Below are 26,683 nucleotides of genomic sequence, written 5' to 3' on the forward strand. Positions count from 1 at the left end.
GCTGCCGGAGATTTCCCCCACAATATAATTCAAAATGGCAACACTCAAATATTCTTAGGCTTGGGGTTGGATATAGTCAGCACGTAGCTTCCCTTCTTCACTTCACACCAGGTGCATAAAGATAAGCTTTGGTCAAGGTAATCTCAGAGTTTCTGCAGGGCTTTAAGTACAAGGTGTGGGGGACACAGTTCTGCAGAAAGTGTCACTTAAAGCTTCCAAGTATTGAAGGATTTGATGATGTGAGGCATTTTGAGAGCAAACACCTTCAATCCAGATGTGAGTGTACAGGTTTTCTGGGGACACTGAGGGTCCTTTAAATAATTTAGTTCATGACACTTAAGACATTAGTGCTTTGATTTTCTATATTGCTTTGGATCTCAAGTGCTTATTTAGAAGAGAACCATGTAAAAAATACTTAACAAGGTAAGCAAATAAACTTGCAGGTTTTATATAAATATCTTTCTATATTGTGCAAATTCATGATTAGTAAGACTCGGCAATCAAACCATTTGAGACTGTGTAATCATAGAGGCAAGATGAACCAGACTCATTTCTCATGCATGGATTTAAATGTTACAGACTTCATGGATGCACCTGAGAAGAAGGCAAATACCAAAGCAAGACCCTGGCAGACTCACTTAAAACTTCCAGGCTGCACTGAAGAACACAAAGTGGAGCAGCAGCTGTGCCTTCCTTTGGGGATATTGAAAATGCTGCCTTTGGATGATGCACTGGATTAACTTCAATACTCAGTGGAAAAATGGAAGAGGTTCCAGTAGCTTGGTGCCATAATTTATATGCTCTGAATCCTTTGAATTGGCACCAATAAGAGCAGTAGTTTGAGCAACCTCAGGAGGACCTAAGATTGCAGTTTAACAAATATTGTGCTAAACTCAGGGGAAGGCTGTATGTGATCTGCTCTCCCCTTCACACCTGACTGGCAACAAGTAATTCTGGTGAAGATACACTTACAATCAAAGCTTTCCCAATCAAGCAGCCTTATTCCATTTCCATGAGAATCATCAGCAATGTCTCTGTGCAGTGATTTAAAAATGGAAGGTGCTGAGGACCAGATGATTGGTAACAGCACAAATGGTAAGGCAGACACCTCTGTGGCTCAGAGTTATTTATGTATGGCATCAGTCATCACCCTCCTCACACACTCATCTTTTAGAAACCCCAACAGAACTCATGATTTCCCATAATAAAACAAATGCTGGGGACTAAAATAGTCTACAGTCAATGGCCTCACTTACAGCTAGAGGCAAATAATGCCCTACAAATTCTTATGTGGTTTGCCAATGTTCCTTCAAGGGATTAAAGTTCCTGTAGTTACAGCCTGTCCTGAGAAAAACAAAGGACAGCACACAGAAATCCCCTGTTAAAAGGGACTCTGTGTGTGCCTTGTTAGGTGCCAGAATCATCACTGGTGATGTGAGAGCAAAGGCCTCACTCATTTCATTTCAGCAGGACACAGACTGCACACCCATAAAACATCCCATAAAACATCCCACAAGGGTTTCCCAGCCTCAGAATACAGGGCATGAATGTCACTGCAGCACAGATCATTGCTGCACACGGGCAAGATGAAAAATTAATTCCTTTGGTCAAAAAAGGAAACTCTACCACAGAATGGAGCATTTTAGGAACAGCTCTCATACTGAGACTTCAATTCATCAAATTACAAGACGTTTTTGGAGATGCAGACAGAAGCAGATGACAAATCAAATTAAGATCCCTGAAAGTGTGCAGCTTATTCCTGGAAATTTCAAATAAAAGGCCAAGTGTTATACAGCAAAACTGAAATAGGAAATAATATTATCTTGCTGTTATGTTTTTATTTTGAAATAATGTTCACTGTTCTCTCTATCCAAATCACATTTGTGTGGAACAACAGCTCTACCTTAGTCTGCAAGAGAGATAAAAATGTTTTGGAAGGAAATTAATCCTCCGAGGTAAAGATATTTAAAATACTAATAAAAATAATAAATACAAATGTTAAATGCAGTATTCTATACTGCAATAACTTCTAGTAGAATAATTGAAAAGTATTTCATTTTTACCTTTATTCCAAGCAGTATGAAAACAAAAGGAAGTTTTATCTGCACAAAAAGCGACAAGTTCAGTTGAAAAATAACTGGCACTACAACAATGCTTAATAGCTTCTAAAATTTACTAGACATTTGTTAAAATGAACCGTCTGGGCTCAAGACAAAATGACAATGCTGGAGGTATTTGGAAAGCACTGGAGACTATAAGCATATGTTCTGAGAGCATTAAACAGTGAGAATGCTTTGGCAGAGGTTTCACAAATATTTGAAAATAGAATTATGCAAAAAACAGCCCCCAAAACACAAGCCTCAGACTCAAAATCATGTCAGTTTTTACTCAATCAATCTAAATCACCCAGCATCCCATGTGAAATGGAACCCAATCTCTTCATCTAATTGCTATGATAATTATCCTCAGACGCTGGAAGAACAAGAACAGTCCATCTGTGAAGGAATTCAGGGCTGCATCACATAAAGTAATTTTGGAAAAATAAAGAATAGCCTCAGTATGTGAGAAAGAGTAAGTGTATGTCTTTCCAGCTGTGTATGGGAAATGTATTTATAATATACTTTAAGAGGATCAAATTATCCACAAATGTGTCTAAATAAAAGATGAAATAATTTCATATTATATATTAATATATTATTATATATATTCTAGCTCATGGGTTTCTATAATATGTTGTAAAATAAATAGCAAGGTAAAGGAGTACCAAGTAACAAAACAAATTCATCTTTGTAGTCATAGTCAAATTAAAATCAACTATTTCAATGATATACAACTTGTCTAAGGCAGAAATCCCTCTTTCTCGAAACTCCTGCTCTTATATTAAATAGCCAATATATTCATAGTTTACCAGCTACTTAATTTCTACTAATTAAAAATAAACAATCACCATCTTTTGGATGATCCAAGGAAGCATCTATTGATAAACACAGCAGGCAATTAAGAGTTTCTTTCAAATGGACTTGGATCAACATAATTCAAGCAAAGCTTTATAAATATTGTTCTTAGCCACTTGTGCAGTAGATTAAATGACCAGACTCCTATCAAAATGCTGCCTTCTCCTCCATGGAGACAGATGTTGGCTGTGGTTTTTTCATTACATCCCCAAAACATTCAAGTTCATTTATTAATACTGAATTACTGTAACACCCTCTCTCTTGCCTTGACTTGATTTTGCTCTGCTCCTCCCTGTTCAGAATATTACTGCAAAGATCACCTCATACAGGTTCTTGCATCCCCTTTTTTCTCCTTTTCTCCTTCTTTATACTGTCAAATACAAGCCCCTTGTCTTTCTGAGAGCTGCTTGTGGTCTACCCAAGCTCACTTCCCTTGGAATTCTACCAGCTCCCCTGTCCCCAGCTGGCTTCAGACACCAACCCTCATTACCACCTTTCCAGTTGGGCATTTTTGTGCTTCCCTGCTTCATAAACAACTGATGAATAATTTCATTATTTCTACTGAAAAGCTCCCTCACCTGCCATCAAGCCTGCACAAATTATTTTAAAAAGCCAATTCTGAGCTAATACTGTAGACATTGCACTGCCCAGCAACAACTCTGCATCCACTTTTGGGAGCCAAAACATGCTGTAAGTGTATTTTTAGGAAAGTTCTTACAGCAGCTTTTAAACACCACTTAGATCTAACAGGTTTCTGTTCTACCATTTAGAGCATGTAGCTAATATAAGTAACACAATGACAAAATATGGCATGGGTATTACTTTATAATATATTTCTGTAGTATTGCTATAACTCTAGAGAATATCACTGTTTAGTTTTTTTCCCTGACAAACACAAAACATTTGACTTCTCACTTTTGTTATGATTACTTCACCATGCTAACACAAGCCCTTATTCCTCCAGCACTGATCAGTTTGTATGATCTGAGCATCTTCTCAGATGCTAAATATGAAATTTTCAATCCTTCTGCCCCCTTGAGCTGCTGGCTAAATCAATACTGTAATAGATGTACTTTCATTACCAAAAGCTTTCCACTTTTGACACTGCAATTGGCCAAACAAATGCAGGCAGCTTAAGGCCTTAAGGCAGTTTAGGTTCCTTCTTTGTCTAGCCCAGTTCCACAACACTGCTGACCTTGTAAAGCCCACGATTCCTGGAGCTATTTTATGATCTTCCCTCATTAACCTCCAGGCTATCAACTTATGTAAAGATAAGTTCAGCCACAATGGATTAAGATCAGTTTGAACTGTTCCATTGTTTGAATAATCCAGGCAGATCTTTTTTACTTATTGCTGCTATACCATTTCAATGTCTTCTGAGGGGCTAAGACTGCTTAAAGACTTTTTAATGTAAAATATGGAACTCCTTTAATTAAGATTTCAGCCTTGCCAGAGACTCTGGGCTATCCTGCTGATATACGGAGGGATGTACAGAAATATTTTTGAAAAATCTTACCTTATAACTTAAAAGTAGCAACACTTACTGCATTTTAATCTAATCCATGTGAAATTGAGAAGAAAAAATAGATTTTGACTTTTCCATTACCAAGAAGGTATTTGATAAAATATCCCTCAAAGTTTAGCAAACGTACAAACCACCAGTTATTCTTCTGCCTCAGCAAAGCATTTTAAATTTATCAATCACGTTGGAAGCTATTCATGTGCCATTAAATCATCAGGATTTGTTATGTTTTTCACAGCTCTGAAGTTGTTCAGACCATGTGTCCCTGTTTGCATAATGTTTCTTGCCTTTGCTGCCACCTGCAGCAAGACACAGAATGAAGGCCCAGTAAAGACATTTCTGTCCTAATTTGCATCATTCATTAACAGTCCCTCTTCATTACCCAAATGTACTCAAAGTTTATGAGAAAGTAATAGCAAAGGGTGACTTCTAAACTAATCCAGCTCTTCCAGAATGTTAAAATGCTTTGTGGAAAAAAAAATATATATTGGAAGATTTATAATTTATTTCATTAGACCAAAAAAAGACTTGAAATCATGGAAAATTGAAACATCTACATCCACATATTTAGACTTTTCAAAGCATCATTCCCCCTTTCAAATTTCTAAATACTAATAAATAGAATGGGAAGGAGTTGTACTATGTGCTTAAGTTTCTTTAAAGGTAGAAAACAAAAAAAAGCTCATGACTTTCTTTCTTGGATGTTTTTGTGTGTAGTGGTTTTTGCTCTCTTTTTTACAAAAACAAATAAAAACTTGCCATCACTACCTTTGAATATCCAGTTCAAAACTAAAAATAAATGCTTAGCTGGATGACCTACTCAAATATTGCTAATTAGAACAGATGGAAATCACAACAATCATATAATCCAATATGAACTTCTGAAAAATACCAATGATACATGTATGTCTTTTTAACCACGAAGTAAAATCTTGATGATAATAGAGGGTTTTATATCTTAAGTCAAATTGCAACAAAAATTATGACCACTACAAGTTAAAAACATGGTGCAAGCATGAGGGCGGTTTTCACTGGCATCAATTAGAAAGTAAGATTTGTTTCCTCCTTCCCAAAGATCATCATTTGTGGCTTTCAAAGTGGAAAGCAACCAGCTTAAGTGAAAGAAAAGAAGCAACGTATCAAGTTATCACTGAAAGGGACCACAGCCTTGAAGAACTTAATAAAATTTCTCTCTTTTATGAAAAGTCTACTGGACTTATTGGTCATGATAAAAAAAGGCCAGGGTCTTATAAAATTCTCTTTTTAAACTCAACTTGAATAGTAGCTCAGTTTTTCAAGCAGCCTTGTAAGAACTGGATGCCATTTTACATCACTGTCCTAATTTACAACACAATTTTTATGACGTAATCTTCATATTGGGTCACTTGTGTCCCCTTCAAGCAAAGCAGAGGACAAATTTCAAGTTATGGTATCCAAGATCAAAAATTCCAGTTATGAAACAGGTTCCTCTCCTCAGGAAATACAGGCATCTGCTTCTTTAACAATAATCCCCTCTATTTCACAATCCTACCATGAACAGGTCCATCAGAGGAAAGCTCTACAAACTGAAGCCTGGGAAAAGAAATGCCAAAAATTCAGCCTAGTCTTCTAATAATTTCAGTGCTGCTGTTGATGAGGAATGAGAAGTAAAGTGATGAAGGAAAGCAGTAAGATGTTCTAAGATATTTCTCCTTGTGTGCATTCTGTCATATTAGAGCCTTATTTTTGACATATTTGTCCTGCCACTTAAAAGTTTGCTGTGTTGCATCCCCACATGACAGAAGATAATTTAGTTCAGTAGCTACACCTGTTCACTGACTGAGCCCATGCAGTTGCACAGTGGTTCTTCCAGATTAATTTATCCTGTGAAACTTTTACTGAGGGGAAAAGGAAAACCGCCAGCTTCATTTAGAGGTCTTTCACAGCAGTTTTTTTTTTACTGGACACAAAAGTTGATTGATTTAGTTGAGTATTTTTTTTTCCTACACTAACCTCTGTCAAAAAGATGACTTCTAAGGACAAGAGAGAGTGAGGCCTTTGGCTGCATCCAGCATTCTGAACTGCCAAGCAGATGCTTTAGAAGTTAATAGCTTTAAAATACTGCTCAAAGAACCCAGCAGAGGTTGTGACCCTACTGGGCTTGGTACCATACAAGTTTAAGTGAAAATATGAGATCCACGCTCCAAAGAGTTTGTGAACTCATCCTCTCCATCAAAGACAGTAAAATTCTTTGGCAGCAAATCCAGATTTGGTTTCAAGCTACAATAAATAGAAACTTCAAATGATTTTCTCTTTGGTCTCACACAATGAACTCCTGTCACGTGATGAACAGCAGAGCTTCAGAAATAATGAAAAGGGAAGAGAGACTAGAAAACTCGGCACTGAATCTGGATTTCTTGTTCTGAAAATTGCATGATGCACACTGAAGGGGGAGATGTGTTGCTTCAATGGAAAAACACTCTGGGATGGGAGAGAGCAGAGTCCCAGTAGTGTTTTCTCTGCTTGAGCTTGTGCAGACTGTCCCAGAAGGGGTTAATAAGTAGAGGAACTGTTGCTCCCTTGGGATCCTCACGCAGCTGCTCCTCACACCAGTGACACTCTGCTTAGGCTAGGCAGAGATCCGGGCTGGATGCTCACCTAAACTCCCCCTAAATGAATGAGTTCAGGTTTCAAAATAAACTTGAATGCACACACTCAGAATAATGGCACTTGGATCACTGCTGGGAACGTCTAACACAGCCCTAACCCTGGTTTATGAACAAGTTCATTCCTTGAAATGACAAAGAAAAAATTGTGTTGGGAACCAGTGGAAGAAAAGCAAGAAATGAAAACAAAATCTGATCTCATTTCCCACAGACACTGAAAAATTATGCTTGTTTTAGGAAACAATATTAATAATATTTAATTTGAAAGAAGATAAAGATATATAGAGTTCAACTTCTATTACTGGACAAAGACTGAAGATGTTCTTCTGTCCCTTCAGAAAGGGGAAAGAGAGTAGCTGCAGAAAGACTCAGGAGATTCTCTGTGGAAAAGCGAAACTGCTGATGGTCGCAAAGTTAAAGCAAAAAAATAAATTTCTCTTGAGTATCTTTACTGTTACTGCCACTCACTTCTACATTAACAGAAAGCACAATCTCTGTCCCTTCAGAAAGGGGAAAGAGAGTAGCTGCAGAAAGACTCAGGAGATTCTATGTGGAAAAGTGAAACTGCTGATGCTCTCAAAGCAAAAAAATACAATTCCTCTTGAGTATCTTTACTGTTACTACCACTCATTTCTGCATTAATAGAAGAGTTTCACAGTGCCCTTGTCCTTGATTTTATGTTAAATTGCTCTGCTGCTACTATTAACACTTAGGTGAAGAGGGATAGGGTGTAGGTATAAAGAGCCAATCAAACACCAATTACTTAAATTGCTTCCATAGAAGCTACACTGTGGGCTTTTTTGGATGCAGGCAACTGTAAAAACTACTGAAGACAGAGACTTACTCAAAAATCAATAGGTTGTTTTATAGCCATTGAGCCTTCAGTTCTTTCAGGTTTACCTAATTTATTCCTGAAGTGTAGCAAAGTCCATAAATCAGAAGCAAAGATCAGTTTTACAGGTTTCTCTTGAAGGAAAATCTTTTATTATACAATTCCTTTTCTGGCTAACTGTAAATATTACTGCCCAGTAGATTCCACCGTTGCTTGTTATTTCTTACAAATTACATTACTTTTATTGCTAAGAAGACTGGATACTACTTCAGGGAAAAAAAATAAACCAAAACCAACCAACCAGAACTCACAGACAACAATAACCAAAAAAAACCCTTTGAAAACTTGAGAATTTTGAAATGAGAGCTTTCACACTGGGGATAAAATATTCTTTCTAGTCACAAAATTGCAGTTTTCCAAAGACATGTACAATGCAATAGTTCCTAGATATATGCAAAAGAGTACCACGTTTAGGATCCCTGCTTGGACACTGCAGCATTGGTAAAAAGAGGTGAAAAAACTGGAAAATGTTTAAAAAGTACATTGACGATGTAAGAAGACTTAGACACTGGTACAAGAGTGGTAAGATATCAAACAGTGTTTCATCTGTGGATCTTTTTCTCTTACAATACTGCCAGAAGGAAATTTATTCCAATTCAAGGCTCATGGGATAAGAGGAATCTCAAGGCTGCCTTTTAAAATGATTAGGTTAGTTTGGGATCATTAGACTCAGCAATGTATTTTATGAAATCACATCATTTTATCCACAGACAGCTTGCTCACATTTTCACTTTACAGTTAAAAAAAAAAAAAAGATTACTTCTTTCCATCTATGGTGAATAGCATGACCTGTATTTTTAAACAACAAAATATGACCACAGAGAGCAATCTGAAAATTACTTATATATTTTTACATTTATATACATTTACATTTATATTGTCATTACTTCTGCAAAAGCTACCTCGAGCATGAGTGGATTGGTATAAAATTTATTCTCATTTAGTTGGGCCACTTCCTTCCTTCAAGGAGGGACTCAGTTTAAGCAAGGTTTCTCTACTCACAGGAGTTTGTGTTATGGCATTTTTAGATTTAAATACAAAATAAATTTATTTCTAAGTTTAAAAATGCCACAATAATCCAACCGCATGTGTCAGATCTGTAGCATAAAACAGCCTGTACTCTTAGAGTAGATTTTCCTGGAAACTTTGCTTCATAATAGTGGAGGATTATGGAGCTACAAAATTCATAACTAGATTTTTTTTCCCTGCTGAATTAACAATTACTTAGCCTAGCACTGACTTGTTTCTGATTTCCATGACCTTAACAGAAATTAGCCAGTATTTTCCTTTGGAAGCTACAGACCTTTCACTCACTATCCTCAAACTGCACCATCACCCCATCTCCAAATTAGTTTAAGAAGTCTCATCAGGATCAGAACCCAGAGCTGTGAATGATTAAATGGCTTGATATTGAAAATTTAGTTTAGTGTGTAGTATTTCCATGAGCACAAATCAGCATTTATCACTGGAAGTTCTAAACAACCCCTTAAAATCCACAGACCAGAAATATATTTCAATAATTATCTGCAAGTCTTCCTCATGTCTAACTTGAGAGAAATGCAGGATTTGTTTCATATGGCCCCATACCACCTCACTCCTGCTAACAGATTAATCCTGATTAATAATGACTTTTTGCCTCTTGTTGCATTTTTAATTCTAAAATTGGTGATGCCAGCTGACCAGACATGATCGCAAAATTTAGTGGTGGCTATGAACAGGTTGGGACACAAAAGTTAATGAACAGTTAAACACATCAGCTGCATAGAAAAGAAGGGTGAAAATTACTTTTTTCCCAGCTAATCTGAGCCATTGATCAAAGGGAAAATCTAAGAAAGTTCAGCAGGAAAAGCGCAACCAGCCCCCCACAGACTGACAAGGAGCCATTCAGAGACACCCACCAGTGCAAAGTGAAAAATCCCTGTAATGGGATTTTTTTGTCAATGTGGTGACCATTTCCTCTAAGGTATTAACAATATACACAGACTTCATCCTCTTCTGCTATAATTGTTTAGCTGTTTTCCAGTTAAACATTGCAGATTATTTGGGGACTTTCCACTAAATATTTTGATTTTCATCAATTTTTCAGAAGTTTCAAACATGAAATTTGATTTCAAACTTTTGATCATGTGATGAAGTTAAAAAAACAACATGGCCCACACAACCCAAAACAATATAAATGAAGTACTTAAAGAAACAAAACTACAAAAACTGCAAAAATCAGGAGTGCCTCAAACCCCAAATACTAATCCCTTGTGATTAGAATCCAATTTACTGACAAAATTTAAACATTTTAGGTGATTGCAGTAAGAAAAAAAATTCAACATATGCAAAAGCTCGCTAAAACAGAATTTTAAATTTTCTATACTGCACTAAGATTTTTTCCCCCCCACAATTGGTATACTTAATGTTTTGTAAGGAAAGAACATAGAAGGAAAAAAAAATTCTGATCAAATCTAAATTTTCCTCCAGAACTTTCTTCTGAAGAGAATTCAGGTCTTAAGAACTGAAAAAGACTTTTTGCAAAATGAAATTCCTTCCCAGAGTTTCTCTTATTAACACGGTTTAACATGATCTGCTAATTGCAGTAAGTGGGTGTATAATATTAAACTGAGATAAATAGACAAAATGGTAATTCCTAGTTTACAAAAAGACTACACACAGAACATACATGCGGATAAGTATTAAATTACATTAAAAACAGTGGATTCTCAAATATCGATTCAAAATAATTGCAAGAAAAATTTTAACAGGCAAATATGATGACGAATATTACCACAAGCATGACCTATAAATATTTACCAAGTGAAATATGTACTTCAGAAGACAGGAATACTCTTTAAATTTGGGAAGGGTTGTTGCTTGCCTGTACTTCCCCCCCCACCCCCCAATTTCTTTCTGAACTGGTATGTAAAATTCTGCACGTATTGAAATATCTCTCTAATATGATTTTTCAGTTCTTCCATCTTCACTGCTCAGTTTCTCACTGAAGATTGGTTTACAGTAAAATTGAAATCTACATTTTGATTCTGCATAAAAGATGGACTGCTATTAAATTCACTGTTCCACAGGGACTTTATTAGGGCTGCTACTGAACTGTGCATCATTTTAATTAGAATTAACACTTTCATCTTGTTTATGAATATATGTAAGATAAGCTTTGAAATATTTAACATCTGGGAACACAGTCAAGCTGTCACAGCAAAATTAAGACATTTCACATCCATAACTATTATTATATAATAGCCAGATACCAAATAGCTAAACATTCATTGTTAGCATTTGGAGTATAATCTCTCTATGCATACATTTCCATGTCCTTTGGGCATTTATTCATGCTTTGATCAGTATCCCTTTGAAGCCACTTTTCTTTAAAGAGAGACATTTCAAGTGCAGTCCTTGACTGTGTTAGATGTTTCCCTGGTAGGTACGAGACCTGTTTTACATAATTTATTCTGCTGTTAGCACACACATCCCTAGATACACAGCTAGAACAGCACAAGCTCGCTGCAGCAGGTTGGGTCCCAAGGATCACCTTCCCATGCTGGGATATTTACTTGGCAGGATAGAAGGATTCATAGAAATGCCTGCTCAACAGGCCACCATCTCCAGGTCAGCAACCTCAGTAAACTCAAGGGTCTTCCCAGCAGAATATTCTCCTGGGATCTGATGGGACTCCTAAAAGTAAAATTAAGGAGGGGTGGAAGCTAAGCCAAGCAAAAAAGTCCCACAAAACCCTTTAAGGGAGAACTTTCAGCATATCTACTAAAACGCTGTGGGACTGTGAGACATGTCAAACAGTAAATCTTTGTTACTTTAGATCTAGAATTGCTTTCTCAGCATTTTGCATCCAAAACTAAGGTAGCTGACATTTTGGAGTTCCAGTTACTGATCCTGTCCTTCTGCCAAGAGCCCTGCAAGAGTCTTTCAACAGCAGCACAGCTCAAAAGCCAATCCATCTTCATGACTTCTCTTGAAACTACTGAGGATGGAAAAATCTCCAAGTGGTGCTTCCTCTTTCACAGGAGTTTTTCTTCCTTTCCCTTTTCTATTATACAAAGGTGTCAGTCATAAATTTTGTCATTAACAGTGCTGCCTTTGCCATCAATTTTTTTTGTTTTCCCCATTCAGCAAGAACTTAAGCTTGTGAGCAGCCTCCAAACTGCTTTGCCCAAAAAAAAGCCTCACAAGACACAAGTTTTGGTTGGTGCAGTTTCTGAGAACCTTTGGAATACCACTGCCCGTAAAATCTAAGTTATTCTGTGACACAGAATGACCTTATAGTCTACATAAGTTTTTCTAAGACAACTGATACTAATTTTTTTAAATTATTGTACACTATAACGTTTAGTAAGAAAAGGCAGAGTGTGTTGGCTAAAGGAAATCTCGTCTCATTTGCATTATTACTGAGACTTGCAAAAAGCAAATATAGTTCAAGTTTTTAAACACCCACACACGTTCTTTTGTATTCAAGACAAACATCCTCAGAAATCTCTCTGTGCATTCTCTCCTGCTTGTGATTGCTAGGTCACACCAGAGAAAACCTCTTATTGATCACTTTTGAAATTATATTTCTCAGCACAAATGCTTTAATAATTGACTGAATAAAATGATGCTAAACCTCTACAGGAACAGTTTCATTACAGAACATGCTTTATGGCTTATTTGTGAATGTGCTACTGATTAATAACTTGCCTCGGAGGAAATGCTAATGATTATCTTCAGATTTTGGATCTCCACTTTATGGGTTCTCGGAGGGGACATAACCTATATTGAAATAATAATGATATTCTAAAATGTTTCAATTATTTCAAAGCACAAATTTAAGTGCTTTTCCTTAGAAGCCTAAGGAAAAAAAATCTTCAAACAGAAAAAAATCTAATTCCTAGATTTTGAGCATTTCTGAGCGATTATATTACATCTATTACAATTATATACTTAGAATTACATATATTCTACAGATTGAGTCAGATTTCTTATCATTATTGAAGAAAATCCACAATCTACTGTAGTGTAAAAACTTTGGAAACTTTCACTGAGCACTATGACTAAAATGTTTTCTCTTAACTTATATTTGTTTCCAGGGCTCCAACAGGAATAACAACAATTCTAGAAACTGAATTTCCAAAGACAAATATATCAAGCCCTTATTGTCCAGAACTGTTATTCTCCTATAAGAAATGGGCAAGGAAATCCTTAAAACACAATTGTGCTGTGCACAAAGTTGCGTTCTTTTGTAAATTTGGGGCCAAGGTTTGCCACAGCTTTCTCACAAAGGATTTGTCTCTCCCAAGTTTTAACAACTTCCATGAGTAGCACAAGGCATTTTGTATTCCACAAGTGTTATCAGGGCTTTGGAAGTGAAGCATTATGGTTTTACTCGCCTCCATTTTTTGGTCACACAAGACCTCCTCCAAACTCAGACGTTGATTTTTAGCACATTGAGGAAACCCACGTGCTGAGGATATACTCAGCCATAAAAAACCCTCACCACACTTCTCTTCCAGCTGCAGGAAAAGCTCCCCAGCTGTAGGAAGATCCAAGCAAGCAACGCTGACATTTTACATTCAGTAAATACAGCAGGCCAAGGGTTTCACTCAAACAAAAGTCACCCACATCCGATACATATGATTCTTGAAACAGTTAAGGTAGATCATGTGTGAAGTGCAATGAACATCCTTCCAAGGCAAATTAATGTGAAATATTTGAGCTGAAGCTTTAGCTAATGACTCCCAGAAGAACGGGGAAAAAAAACAAAAAAAAAAAACCCAAAACAAACATTGCAAGGAAAGGCCGCATTACCCAAATTACCCAAGAAAGGAGGCCACATCCAAGCTGTCAGTCTTCTTGCTTTTTGGCAACAAAGGAGAAACTTCAAGTTAAAAAATAACAAACAGTTTTACAATGTACTTAGTCTATATACAGTTAAACAGATGTACAGACACACTTGTATTTATACTTTCTGTAAAAGTTAAACAGCTTGTTCCCATTAGTACCACAATTTTTCCATGTGGCCATCACTGCACTGCACTTTTTTCAGCAGAGCAAGAGCAAGTAACTAATTTAATGTGGGCTGCTGCTAATGTCAAATCATGCAGCTCTGTTACCAAGTCACACACAACAACAGCAAAATCAATCCCTGCAGTCCCTTGGACAATTTTTGTCTACTGCTTATCAAGGACAGCTGGTAGGATCAATATCCAGCAATATTCACTAACGCAAAACCTGAGGCAAGACACACTTGAGTTATCAGTAAGCTTTTGCTGCTGAAGTTTCATGTCTGTGTGTACAAACAGAAAATATTGAAGTTTTTCAGTTTCAAACTTGCTATTTAACCTCAGCTGGCTTCCTTGTTCCACTATCAAGGCAGGTTTCTATTCAATGCACATTTAAGTAGCAGAGTGAAAAACAGCAATTTCCAACATTAATTCAGTTCACAAACAATAAGTTTTCTATTTATGCATAATTTATTTAGGTGCAATTACAAAATCAAGGCTTTGACTTGAATTTTTACAGTGAAATATTTTGAAAACCAGGTTACAGTGACTAATGTAAGGTTCTTTATTTGCTCAAAATAATGCAAGTATGATGTGACAAAAATTTGCAAACAATTTTGTTCATTTGTTATCACTGGAGTTTCTTTAATGTCTAAAATCAATTGTAAAGGGCTTTTTTGGTCCTTTAAATACTTACTTCTGAAGCAGCATCCCTTTCCAGCTGTTTTATCAGAGTTTTTGTTTTTATCCAGCTGAACAATCTGCAGATGGCTGTAGATTAAGTAAAAAAAGTCTTGGTTGTGAGCTGCAATGTGAATTTATATAGCACTGAGATTTTTCTGGCTGTTAACTCAGGCAGTCATTGAAGACAGGTGCCCTCAGGTACCTACTTAATCCCTACAACTTTGTTACACAAAAAAAACCCCAAACCCAAAAACACAAGACACCCTCAAAAATCAAAATCAGTAACTAAGTTAAATACCCCCATTTTTAATGCACTGAAAAGATGATGCAAAAATGCTACAATTAAAATGTCCAAATGAGTGAAAACACAACAAACTAACTCAAAACCAGAAACAGCCATCAAAACAACCTAAAAGTGTTGAAAAAAGTTGAAACTACTGAATCCAACCAAGTCAGACCTCTCTAGATTGGAACAGCTCACTAAAAACTCATCCTTTTGACAGTAAGTAATATCCCATTCATACCGCAGTTCACCATCCCTCATTTGCCTCCTATTTCAGCCAGGCAACAATGTTATTTTTAATTCATACTAATTGCAAGCCTTAAGGACAAAATGGTTTTCGTTATGCAAGTGGAAAAAGTACAAAGGAGAGATACAGCCTGAAATAGCTTGGCACATGACCTGCCATTTAGAAATTAAAACCTGGATATAGGAACTTAAAAGTGCTGCCAGTAGCCTTGGCAATGTCACCTCAGAACAGAGAATAATTTAAATTTTTGTCCACTGTAAATATTCTTTTTTTCTAATGTATGCAGGCCTTGAGTGCAGAGTTTTTCCACATGCTAGCAGCTATTTGTGATTAAATACATTCAGAAGCTTTGAACAGCTCATTATCAATTACTTTTCCATACTCTATCTACACATTTGCAGTTACTCACAACTTCTGTTTTTTTCCCCTGTCCTTGTTTTTGCATTGTACTGAAAACTATTTAGCAGTTCCACCTAAGAAGTGAATCTGGGATTGACAAATCACAATTCAACTTTATCCATATTCAGAACTGAAAGTTAAGATTTGTGGTGAGTATTCACAGAGTGCAGCCTTACACAGGCTAAAGAGGAGAATTTTCAGTAAAAAATATATTTCACCAATAATCACAAAGGTTTCAAGTACTACCATTGAAACTGTGAAATCTAAAGCTCTGCAGACTCACAAATTATGTAAAATAAACCATCATTGCCCAAGCACAGGAAAAAAATGTGAATTCCTTTCAGAGCAGTCACAAAGTTAAGAATCTGTTATAAATTTCATTAACTATATGGTTGTTTACTTGAAAAAATTAATGCAACCAATTAAAAGATAACTATTTAAATTATCTCTGTGAGAGATCCAAGCAGACAGGATTGTGATTGCTAACTCCACAACAGAGACAGAAGTCTGTGGATCCTTTTAGTTCTCCACTCATTCAGCCTCTTTGACTAATTCCTGTCTCTGGCTGACAGGAAACAGAAATTTGGAATTTTACACCCTCTATCTTAGGGAACTACTCCAGCACTTGTGGTACAGCCCCAGCTCTGCTGCAGGAAGTACTCTGGTGGAAAGGTTTTCCCCTAAAAAGATAATTTGTAGCCACTGAAAATGTTGTATTCAATCTCATTTTGTCCCTCTTGTGTAGTCAAAACCCTTACTATGGTTTTCCTTTAAAGATGTTTCCTTCAGTGCCTGGTAAAGATTCAATCTCATGAGCAAATACACCCACGGCAGAAACCCCAAAAGGAACCTTACACAATACTCTATCTCTGTAACTTCCCGTTCCAAAGTAGTTTATTCCCCCATTTTCCTGTTTTGATGCCAGCACACAGGTAACTAAAGCATGACTGTAACATGAACTGCTTGGTTTCCCAAAAACGAAGCCACACTACAGGTACATATATGAGGAGGGGATTAGTTAATTGAAAAATGAGAGCAGTTTCCATTTGGATCAGATGGAAGGGCTAAAGAACACAAAGATCAGCTGCCAAAGGAGAAATCCTAACACTAAAACATTACCACAAATTCAGGTGATGAATAATGGAAAGAAGTGTTTGTTCAATTAAAAACTCCATGTGTTCAGGCATTAGTATCCCTAGGAAGTGTTGTTCAGTCAACTCAGGGTCAGAGAATTTGAATTTTACATTTTCATTTCTTACTCTATTTGTCTCAATTAAAATAAACCAGGTGAGCCTGTCAGTGCCTGTTGTTTCACATTTTTAACACTTAGCACTGCTTCAGCTATACCAAATATATCCTACTGTGGAAGTGGTGGCTTCCTAAGAATATTCCTCAAGAAGAATCAACTTTGTATGGCTGGCAAAATAGACTTTTGCACTGTGTTTAGTTGGTTAAGACTAAAGTAAAATCTAAAATTACCATAATAATTAGTATTTGCCATATATAATTGAATTTTTCTTTGCAATGAATTCATAACTTGAAATAATTCAGATAATTTTTGGCAAATCATTAAAAAGTCAAACTTCAGTTAACAATCATCCAATTATTTCCATATCATGCCCTAACAGAAATGAACCATTATGATTAAGTTCATAAAAGGTTCCTTGTCATGATTGTTTGCTCCTATGTGAAAAACCCCCACCACAAAGTCCTGATACAACCTGTATATATTATACACTTGTTAAATTTAGCACAAATCATATCTTGGGCTGACATTCAGAGAACACAGAGTATGAACATGCCACTTTTAATTGTTGTTTACCAGAATCCTGTGCAGCATTTCCTCCTTCTAACCTGAAACTTGGTGCTGGGGCTGGTGTAAATGAATTAGCAAAGCCAGCAGCTCATATCAGAGCCATTTCTGATCTGCACGGCCAAATTACTGGTTCTAATTAATTCATTATGCGATACAGAACAACACGTGAATGATGCTGCTATTTCAGGATTTTGAGGGGGAGATCTTGAAAAGTAGACTCAAATCAAAGACTGAGAGACTCTTTACATAATGAATTTAGAAAAGATTGCTATATTCCAGATTATCCCATTAAAAATGTACAGAACGCACAAATACCTGGGAATCTCTTGCAGTCAATGCCACTTTCCCCCCTACTGACTTCAGAAAACGAAGACAGTCCCAAATTACCGAAAAATTCCATATTAATATGCCTCTGAACTAACTGGAGACATTTGGGTATACACTTAACAGGTATGGATATTTTCAATCCAGTTGGGAACTCTTCTCAGACACTTTGGCTCTGAAAGAATGCTTTTAAAAGAAAATGCAATGGATAGGGAATACTGAGAGAGCCACAGACAAAGAGAGAGAAGAATAAATCTGACATATATTGAAATAATTGAAATGTTGCCAGTTAGGAAAGCAAGTAAATGAGATTTAGGCAGCTGAAAATAACCTATGATTTTTAACAGCAGCAGCAAAACTGATCAAAGACTGGTTTTATTCCCATTCTTGCTGCTTTGCAAAATGATGAGCAATGGCAATGACAGAATATCCTTCCTTATGCCACTTAATAGTTTGTGAATAGAGAGTCTGTATCTCCACAAATATCAAAACAAAAACTTTTTCTTTAAATTCTGTGACAGATAAGCCATATTTGCCATAAAGTGCTCATTCCCCACGGAGCCACAGGCTGGGGTATAAGAAGTTGGACACCATGTGTAACTAGGAAAAATATATTCAAGTATCAGCAAGTATTGCCCACCACCCAATTATTTTTCAGAACAGACTTCAAAATGCAAAATTATTATTCTGACTCTTCCTTTTCTTGCAGAAGAAAGAAATGGTTATCTCCTGAGTATGTCACATATTATGCCTGCACAAAGCACTGACAGAATGGTACAAAACACTTTCAAGACTCAGATTTGCAACTCCAGCAGGGGAATGGGAGGGACAAAAGGGCTTTGGGTTAGGGTTTGGGGGAAGGACCCAAAAGATATGAAAATTTTATAAATATAGATCAGGTCCTATCAGGCTAAGATAGAGTTGCTTCTACTCCTCCCCACCTAGTCCCCCACTCTCTGGTTCTCTGAAAAGAAGCTCAATGTAAATTTTAAAAATTTTCCTCTCAGACAGTTAATATTCAGGTATTTTTTAATTTAATGGGTACTAAAGAGTTTTCTCAGGATTTACTAATAAGCAACAACTCTTTTAAACTCTGAATTTGTTATTCATGTCTCAGCCAAGAAGCAAAGCCTCAAAATAGAACATTATGGCTGTCTGAAAGATGTCTATCAACACACACATCATGGTTCAGTTCACAACACTCAGTGACACTGAAAAAATCCCATTGTACAAATGCATTGCCAGCTGTTCAACACGAGCTCTGGCCACCCAGAACCGGAGGAACCCTTCCACTCATGGTTTACACACTGCAGAGTGAGAACTACTGGAATTAAATTGTTCCCTTTAGTTATGAAAGCTTCTCATGCAATTCAGCTTGCCTTGGGCATGACATTCACAAAGTAATGTAAGACAAATTTATTCTGAAAACTGTCAGGAAAAAAATAGCATAAAAATTTAGATTCAATGTAGAAGATTAAATGGACAACCACCTAGGAAAATTATTTCAAAACATGCAGAAGCTCTATTAGATTCGAATTTTCTAAAGTAGTAATTTGTAATTCTTGGGGCAAATAGGCAAGAATGTGCAAAAACTTGTGGCTTTGATTACTCCATTTCACTCTGGAGGTCCTGCTCAGCAGATCAGATGACCAACTGAATAAACTAGTGGAGTCATTGCACTGCAGAAAGCATTTCTGGTAGACTTTGGCTGCTCATGGACAGTTCTAGTGTATGACTCACTTGCAAAATGGACAGGAATTCATTCAGCATTAAAGTTTCAGAGAAAATCCTTATCCCATTAAGAGAGAAACCTTTCGACCTTATGTACAAAATTATGCTGGCTTCCAATAATGGCACTGTCAACATTGTATCTTTGCAATGAGTGTATTTTGATAATTAATGCCAGCAAGATCAGACAACAAAGTGAATTTCATTTTCTGATTACAGTGCACAGTGCCTTTAATGCTCTCTATTATCCAAGATTGCTGTGTAGCTTGCCTAACACCATCCAATCTGAGAAATTCTTGAGCAAAATAGCAGAGTCATTTTTGTAAAGGATGGGTACAGACTCTCTCTCCATAAAGCCAATGTTGAATTGCAGCAGACAGCCTCAGCAGCCACTGTGATATCATTGTTCACAACCATTACTACAGAAAAAAGCACCTTATTCACCAGTAATTTCAAAACTGTTATGGACAGTGGAAGAGAATATGACAGCATATGACTTCTCTTAAAAATTAAAAAAAAAAAGAAAAATTGAACAATGTTTTCTTACCATGACAGGATCCCTCCAGCTCTTCATATCCCACACTGCAGATGCATCGTCCCAGAGGCACCAGCCAATCCCCATCTGCCCCACAATACAATTTTGGGGTGTCACGTTCCTCAGCGCTCTTCACACAGGAGCCCCGTACTTCCACCAGCGAGGAAGAATCCACCCTTGGAATGGTGTCAGGAAACATGGCCAAATTACGGACTGTGAACGGGCATTTCTTATAATAGACACGGACTGACACCAAAGCAATGCACGCTCCAATGTCCTGGAAAGCAAGATAAAATCCCTTCTTGTTGATGGGCCCAACTTCACGAACTTCCGTGTTGAGCTTGAGGATGCGGTCACCCAAGTCCATCTGGGTAAAGCTCTCGTCAGCAGCTATGGTATCAATTTTGGTGTACTGGTTTGGCTTGAATTTTACTCCATGAGGCTCATCTGACTCCATGTAGTAGAGATTGAACGTTTCCTTGCAGGTCCCCAGCACCCAGGGAATGCTGTTGCAGTCCCTCAGGGTGAACTTCATCTCCACGTAGATTTTCTGCGCGGCGTCGCGGGAGACCCAGTTGGTTTGCAGCCAGTTGTTCTGGTTGGGTTCCATCACGTTGCACACCTGGTAAGTGTGGATGGGACGGTTGTGTTCGTCCATTTCAGTTATGGCATCCCACTGAAAAGAAAATAAAAATGTTTGCAAAACAGGAAAAATATGTATTATGCATCCACACACACACGTGCCCCATGTATATGCGACTACGGCTTAATTACGAATAATTACATCAAGTTTAGTGGAAAGCCAGTAGTTAAAAGAAGATAACTACAGAACATCACAGAAGTCTGATTTCAGAAACTACAATAAATTCCTATTTATAAAAACATTAAAAAATGACTGGAGCCTGGCAAAGAAGGACAATACAGGCCATGTTTATATTTTATAGATATACATCTCTACATATACCTTATATGAAAGGCTCACCAAATGATTATTATATAATCTGCTACTCCAAAAGATTACCAACATCCCAAAAATAGCTTCAGTATAACTGAATCAACTTTCTACTGAGCAGTCATGATATCCATAGATCACTAGAGATATTTTTTTATCAAAACACGGAACTATTTATAGTTCTGCATTCAAAAATAATGTATCCCACCAGACGTTTTAGCTTAGCTTTTAGATGTACTGATCCATTGGGGTAGAAGCAGCAGGATAAAACCTCAAAATAAGAACTAAAACCAACCAACATTAAAGTCACACTAAAAGGAAGATGAGATGCCCCAGAGAGGTCTCAAAAAGAAAAAAAGAACTAAAAAAACCACCAAACAACTCCAGCATACCAAACAGAATTAAAAAGTAGTTGGTTGTTTTAAAAAAAAAATAGTGCTGTTTATAAAATATAGAAGAGCTTTCCAAACTGGCATAGGCCAGCTTAATTTAAAAGCTTCAATATGATACCCACCTCTTAAAATTATTAAGGAAAAAATATCCAAAATATCCTCCTCTTACCAGGGAATTCTCCTCAGATATATTTATATGTTCACTCTGAATCAATATCTCAATTTGAACTAAGAAATTAAAGCCCTAAAGTTAGCTGTTAACCATGAAGTTAATAGTACAAATCTGTTACTTCTGTAGGAAAGTAAAGGCTCAGCACTTCAATAAGTGATTTCAAAGAATAAAACAAAATGGATTGATCAAACATGGACAGGGCTTTAGTCCACTCAAAGCAGATCTCTCATGCTTTGTGCCTGTGCCTTTCCACTGTGCTCCCAGATAGCCTGCTGAGATCTCCCATTTTAGAGGAATTTTCCTTTGGGCAAGAAAAATGTTTAAAATCTGCAAAAAATTTTAATAGAGATAGTAGTCTAAATATCATACATATAAAATACTTGGAAAAAGGTTAACTTTGGACATCTCAACCCAGCCATTGCACTGGGCCATGCAGTGAGGTATGGTTCCAGATACAGAATGTGCTCTTAGGTACCAGTCCTAGATACGGAGTGGAAACAAGGTGAGTTCCACCACCCCAAAATGTCACTTTCAGTGACCAAAAAGTCTGACAGAACTCACTCTGTGATAGTGGACACAGTCTCCCTGCATGAAATACAACCTACTTTTCATTTTGCCTTACAGTTGCATTTCTCATCTGATAAAAACAGTCAGGAAAGGCAGCAATTGAATTCAGTGCAGTCAACAAAAAATCCCAAAATTTATCAAACACACACAGGTATTCTTTTGGACGTATTTCACATTATACTTCTCATTTAATAAATTTTTTTCTCATTTTTAATCAAATTTAATTCTCATTAAATCAAGTTTAAGTTGTGCAAAACTTCAAAATCAGATGAACCAGAAGCATCTCACTGGTGATGTCTGCACAGGAATATGGTGACTCCCACAAAAATCCCTGACCTGACACCCACAAAAGCTGCCACGAGTTGTCTGGCTTAAACAAGCTGGCAAACTTCACCCATCCCAAGGTGCTGCTTTACCTTCAAAACTTTTTGATTACAGTTCTTTCAAATGATGAAAACCTCTGCTAAAGTTGATGGAAGCAGCAGCAGCATAAAGCTAATTCTCACACCTAGAGTTGCAGGACTTATGGAAAAGCATGTTAAAAGCATTATTTGGAGGGAAAACTTCAAAATTCTAGTTGAAAAATGGAATAAAAACCAGCATGGCTAAGTGCTTACATTTTACATGCAGCATGAAGGAGGAGTAAATCACTAAAATACAAGATCATAGAATTTGAAGATTGATAGAGAGAAGATTACAAGATTACTCATTACATCCAAATACAAAATATGAGATTAGGCTACAAACCACACTGGGATTTTATTTAGATAAAGTCTCAGCTGTTTCCATACCTCTATAAACTACTTTACTACCCCTCATTTTTAAATTTCATTAATATCTGAAAGATCTACAGAGAACACTGCTAAGAGAAAATCATGTAACTTGAAGCTATATAATACTGAAATCTCTTTTCATGGATTCCAATTTTTTAATTCTATTTTAAAACAAAACACTGGAAATTTAAGAAAAAACAGCAAGAACCTTTTAGTAGACATCACTACTGAAAGCTGTTCCAATAAATAAGGATAGATATATCAAGCAGTTGAAAAGATCTACTTCCTAATGAGCTGATATCAAGGTAAACTTCACATGTAGTGAAAGACACCTCTCCCACAAGCTGTCACACTGATTGATGGATTAATATTGGGTTCTTAATCTCAGATAAGTTATTGAGGCACTGAGCCCAGCAGCAGTTTGGTAACCTGGAATGGCAATTTTAGAATCCTGCACACCTCACGATTCTTTATTGATATTTTTCCTCATTTTAAGAAAAAAGAAGGGACATAGGCATAAGTAACCAATGCCCTCACTTACCAGTTTATGGAAGAAAACATCTTCTCTTAAAAATGAAGCAAAATTTGTATTCTAAGCAAGAAATCCTTATCATTTTACTCTCAGGATAATTCTATAAAGATGAAGGATTCTGCACCTGCACATTCCTAACCAGTGTATCTGAGCTCACCCCCGGACAGGAGAAGGTTGTGGCTGACTTCACATGAACACATTCAGGTATCAGGCACACAATGGCACACCTGGGTAAAATATTCTACACAAACCACTTGTTGAGCAAAACACTGGCTTTCCATGCAGAGAACTGAAGAAGTAGTGCCTGAAAATAACATGAGATGGGAAACTAGGGAGCAAAACCTGTTGATTTCAGCCATTCTGCGTTTTACTATCTGCTAAGAAGACACAACTGTTAAGGCAAATTCTCAGTGGTGATAAGTTTTATTCTTACCTGGCAACAAGGGGAAGGTTTCCATTCTAAACTGAGGAACAAATATATAAGGTTCATGCCAGAGAGATGTGGTTTACTCTCTTGGCTTCTGCGAGTGAGGTGATTTCAGAAATGGAACTGTCAGCTATTTCTTACACGCAAACATAGGCTGACATTTGAAAATTCAGTGAACCTGAACTGCAGAAATACAATTTTCTGACATACGTATCCCTCATTGCCCACAAACATCCACTTGAGAGAGTTCAGGTCACAGTTAAAAAGTCCATCCTATCAAAGGGATGGACTGTGTTTGTTGTACAGAACTGCTACTATCCTGAAAAAGTCTGAAGAAAGCTGCAAATGCATCCATGCAACTCATGTACCCCAAAAGAGTTAAATAAGCCTTTTCTTTCTTACCACATCCAATGAGGACAAAAAGAATGCATATAGTGTTTTTGTTGAATTGGTCTTTTTTTTCTACCCCACTAAATGGTTTACTACTTATTTAGGTCATCCCAGATCTCAGCTGGGAGTCATCTAATGAAATCTACACATATAGAACACACTCAGCTCTTCACTCCTGACAATCTTATAGATTCCCATTTCCATGGAAACAAGCAGAACAGTTAAAATAAAGAGAGTTTTAAAAGTTTTCCAAAATTCCCTTATGTTAATCTCCAGTGAGATGATGTTCACAGAATGAGATCAGAAAGGCCCAAATGAGGAAACACCAGAGGAGGACTTGCACTTGGCATGCAGCTGCCATCTGACAATGCACATTCACACACCTTGCTGCTGTAGTGACATTCAGGCAAAACCAGCTACACACTACATAACAGAACTGAAGAAAAAAAAACTTATCTCAAAGTAATGTGCTTAGGAAATGAACATTTCAAGGCGCAGTTGGCATTTATGATGACATTGAAAACAGCAAGACTAAAGAATATTTAAAAGAGCTGCAAAATTGCTCTAAGTTAAAGGTATCAAGGTAATATTTTTCCCCTTTCCCACTAACTCATTTTTCTTTGCCTTCATTTTTCCTAAGATCTACAGTTCTGTATGTGAAAACAGGTGCTCAGACCCCAAAGATGAGTGATAACATTGAACTCCCAAAATACACCTATTTGAAAAAAGCAGAAAACAGCAAAATTCCCCAGCTATTTGTTTATGTCTTAGCAAGTACAAGTTGACATAGCTGACAAAATAGAACAGCAACTGAACTACTTATGTTCTTACATTTAAAGCTGAGGTGGTTTAAAGTTGTTTAGGGAATGAATAGTGATATGTAGCACAATTTTATTAGCTCTATAGAACTAAAATGACAATCACAATGCAAGACTAGAGGAAATTGTGACATCTGTTTTCTATTCAGGCACAGAATATGAGAGTAAGAGGGCAAACCCCTCAAACTCTGTGGAAGTAAACATGATTAAAAGGAAATAAAATCAGAATTGAATAAATAAAGAATAGTTAGGGCAATATAAACAAGAGAACACAGGAGAGAAAGTTGTTAATGCACTCAAAATAGAAATGCAAAAGTGAGCTGCTTTTCTGTTATTTACATGAAGCACTGAACAACTGAGAGATGAGCTGCTCCAGGTGATCCAGCTCTGCTCTGAAAACTCTTCTGGTTCATACAAATGTTTTCTACAGGCAAGCAAGACCTGGATTTGGTGAGATTTGGGGGATGAACCCTGGAATTCAAGCGAGACCAGCTTCAGATACATGAAACAATTGACTCTCACTTGGGGATTAGCCAGCATAGGACTTTGGGATCAGCAGGCAAAATAAGACAGCCCTGCTCCAGCCTTGGAGAGTGAACCGGGACTGTTTCAGAAGGAAAGGGCATCAGAGGTCTTGAACAAAGAATTTTGTGCATCTACTAGAAAAGATCAAGATGATAAGAAACATATTTACGTCTCAAAATACCTACTCTGATGTAGGGCTCAGGCTAGTGAGGCAATCTGTTTATTTGACTGACCAGAATTTAGACAGGAGCATGATAATGCACAAATGAAAAAGTTACATATAGAATGATGTTCATACTGTCTGGGCAGGGCAGAGAAAGTATAAAACAGAAGGCTGAGAGAATAATACATAATTCTTTCTGTAACAGATAATGAAAAAGTACATTCAGAAAAGAAATGTACAGAAAAATGGGAAGAAAACTCAAAAGAATCCAGACACATATGCATACATATGAAGGCTGTTTATTATAAACTGAAATATCATTGAAACCAGCCACTTCTACATAAAATACTTTCCCCCCCAGCACTCTGGAACAAGACCATTGTTTCCCTGAATGCATTATTGACTATAAAAGACTCAATGACTTGCACCAAGGATCTGCAAGGATGGTGTGTGATGCTTTTTAAATGAGACCCACTAGTAAAACCTCAGCAGGTGATGAGAGATGCCACAATTCAGTTGTGAAAAGTGCTGCTGATCACCTTTCCAGGGGCATCTCATCCCTTTGTAATGCAAAACTCCCAATGTATTCAGAGAATGGAAATTGAGAGCATAAAGTCTACACATTTCCGAGATACTACAGCTCATAACACTCAACCCTGCTGTGTGCCCTTCAAAAATCCAGCAGTGCACTGTCCCTGGGACCTGTGACAGAGACCTTCTCTGCTGGCCTCTGTCTTACAAAAGAAATAATAATAAAAAATACATAACCCAGTGGTTTTACAGGCATCTTCCACTAGAACAGAGCTGGGTCTGGCTAATCACAATAGTTGTGATTTTGGCTGCCAGCAGCTGCAGAGTCTGCTGTGATAAAACACAGAATAATGCTGATAATGCTGATGCTGGCAGGGCAAGGGGAACAAGAGCCCAGCAACCTTCACTTGGCTGAGTGA

General features: G+C 37.0%; 1 protein-coding gene across 3 annotated transcripts in view; it reads right to left on the reverse strand.

Moving 5' to 3' along the window:
• EPHA6 (EPH receptor A6) overlaps window positions 1–26,683 on the reverse strand; it is a 365,847-nt gene that overhangs the window by 259,708 nt on the left and 79,456 nt on the right. The window contains exon 3 of one of the 3 annotated variants that reach the window (XM_041480224.1): window positions 20,035–20,698. In XM_041480224.1, coding sequence (XP_041336158.1) covers window positions 20,035–20,698 — 664 coding nt within the window. Of the gene's footprint in view, window positions 1–20,034; window positions 20,699–26,683 lie in introns of those variants that run through there. The other 2 variants (XM_041480226.1, XM_041480225.1) reach the window with 2 other exon arrangements.

Source organism: Pyrgilauda ruficollis, unplaced genomic scaffold (genome assembly GCF_017590135.1).
Source record: "Pyrgilauda ruficollis isolate IOZ18807 unplaced genomic scaffold, ASM1759013v1 scaffold50, whole genome shotgun sequence".
Lineage (NCBI taxonomy): Eukaryota > Metazoa > Chordata > Aves > Passeriformes > Passeridae > Pyrgilauda > Pyrgilauda ruficollis.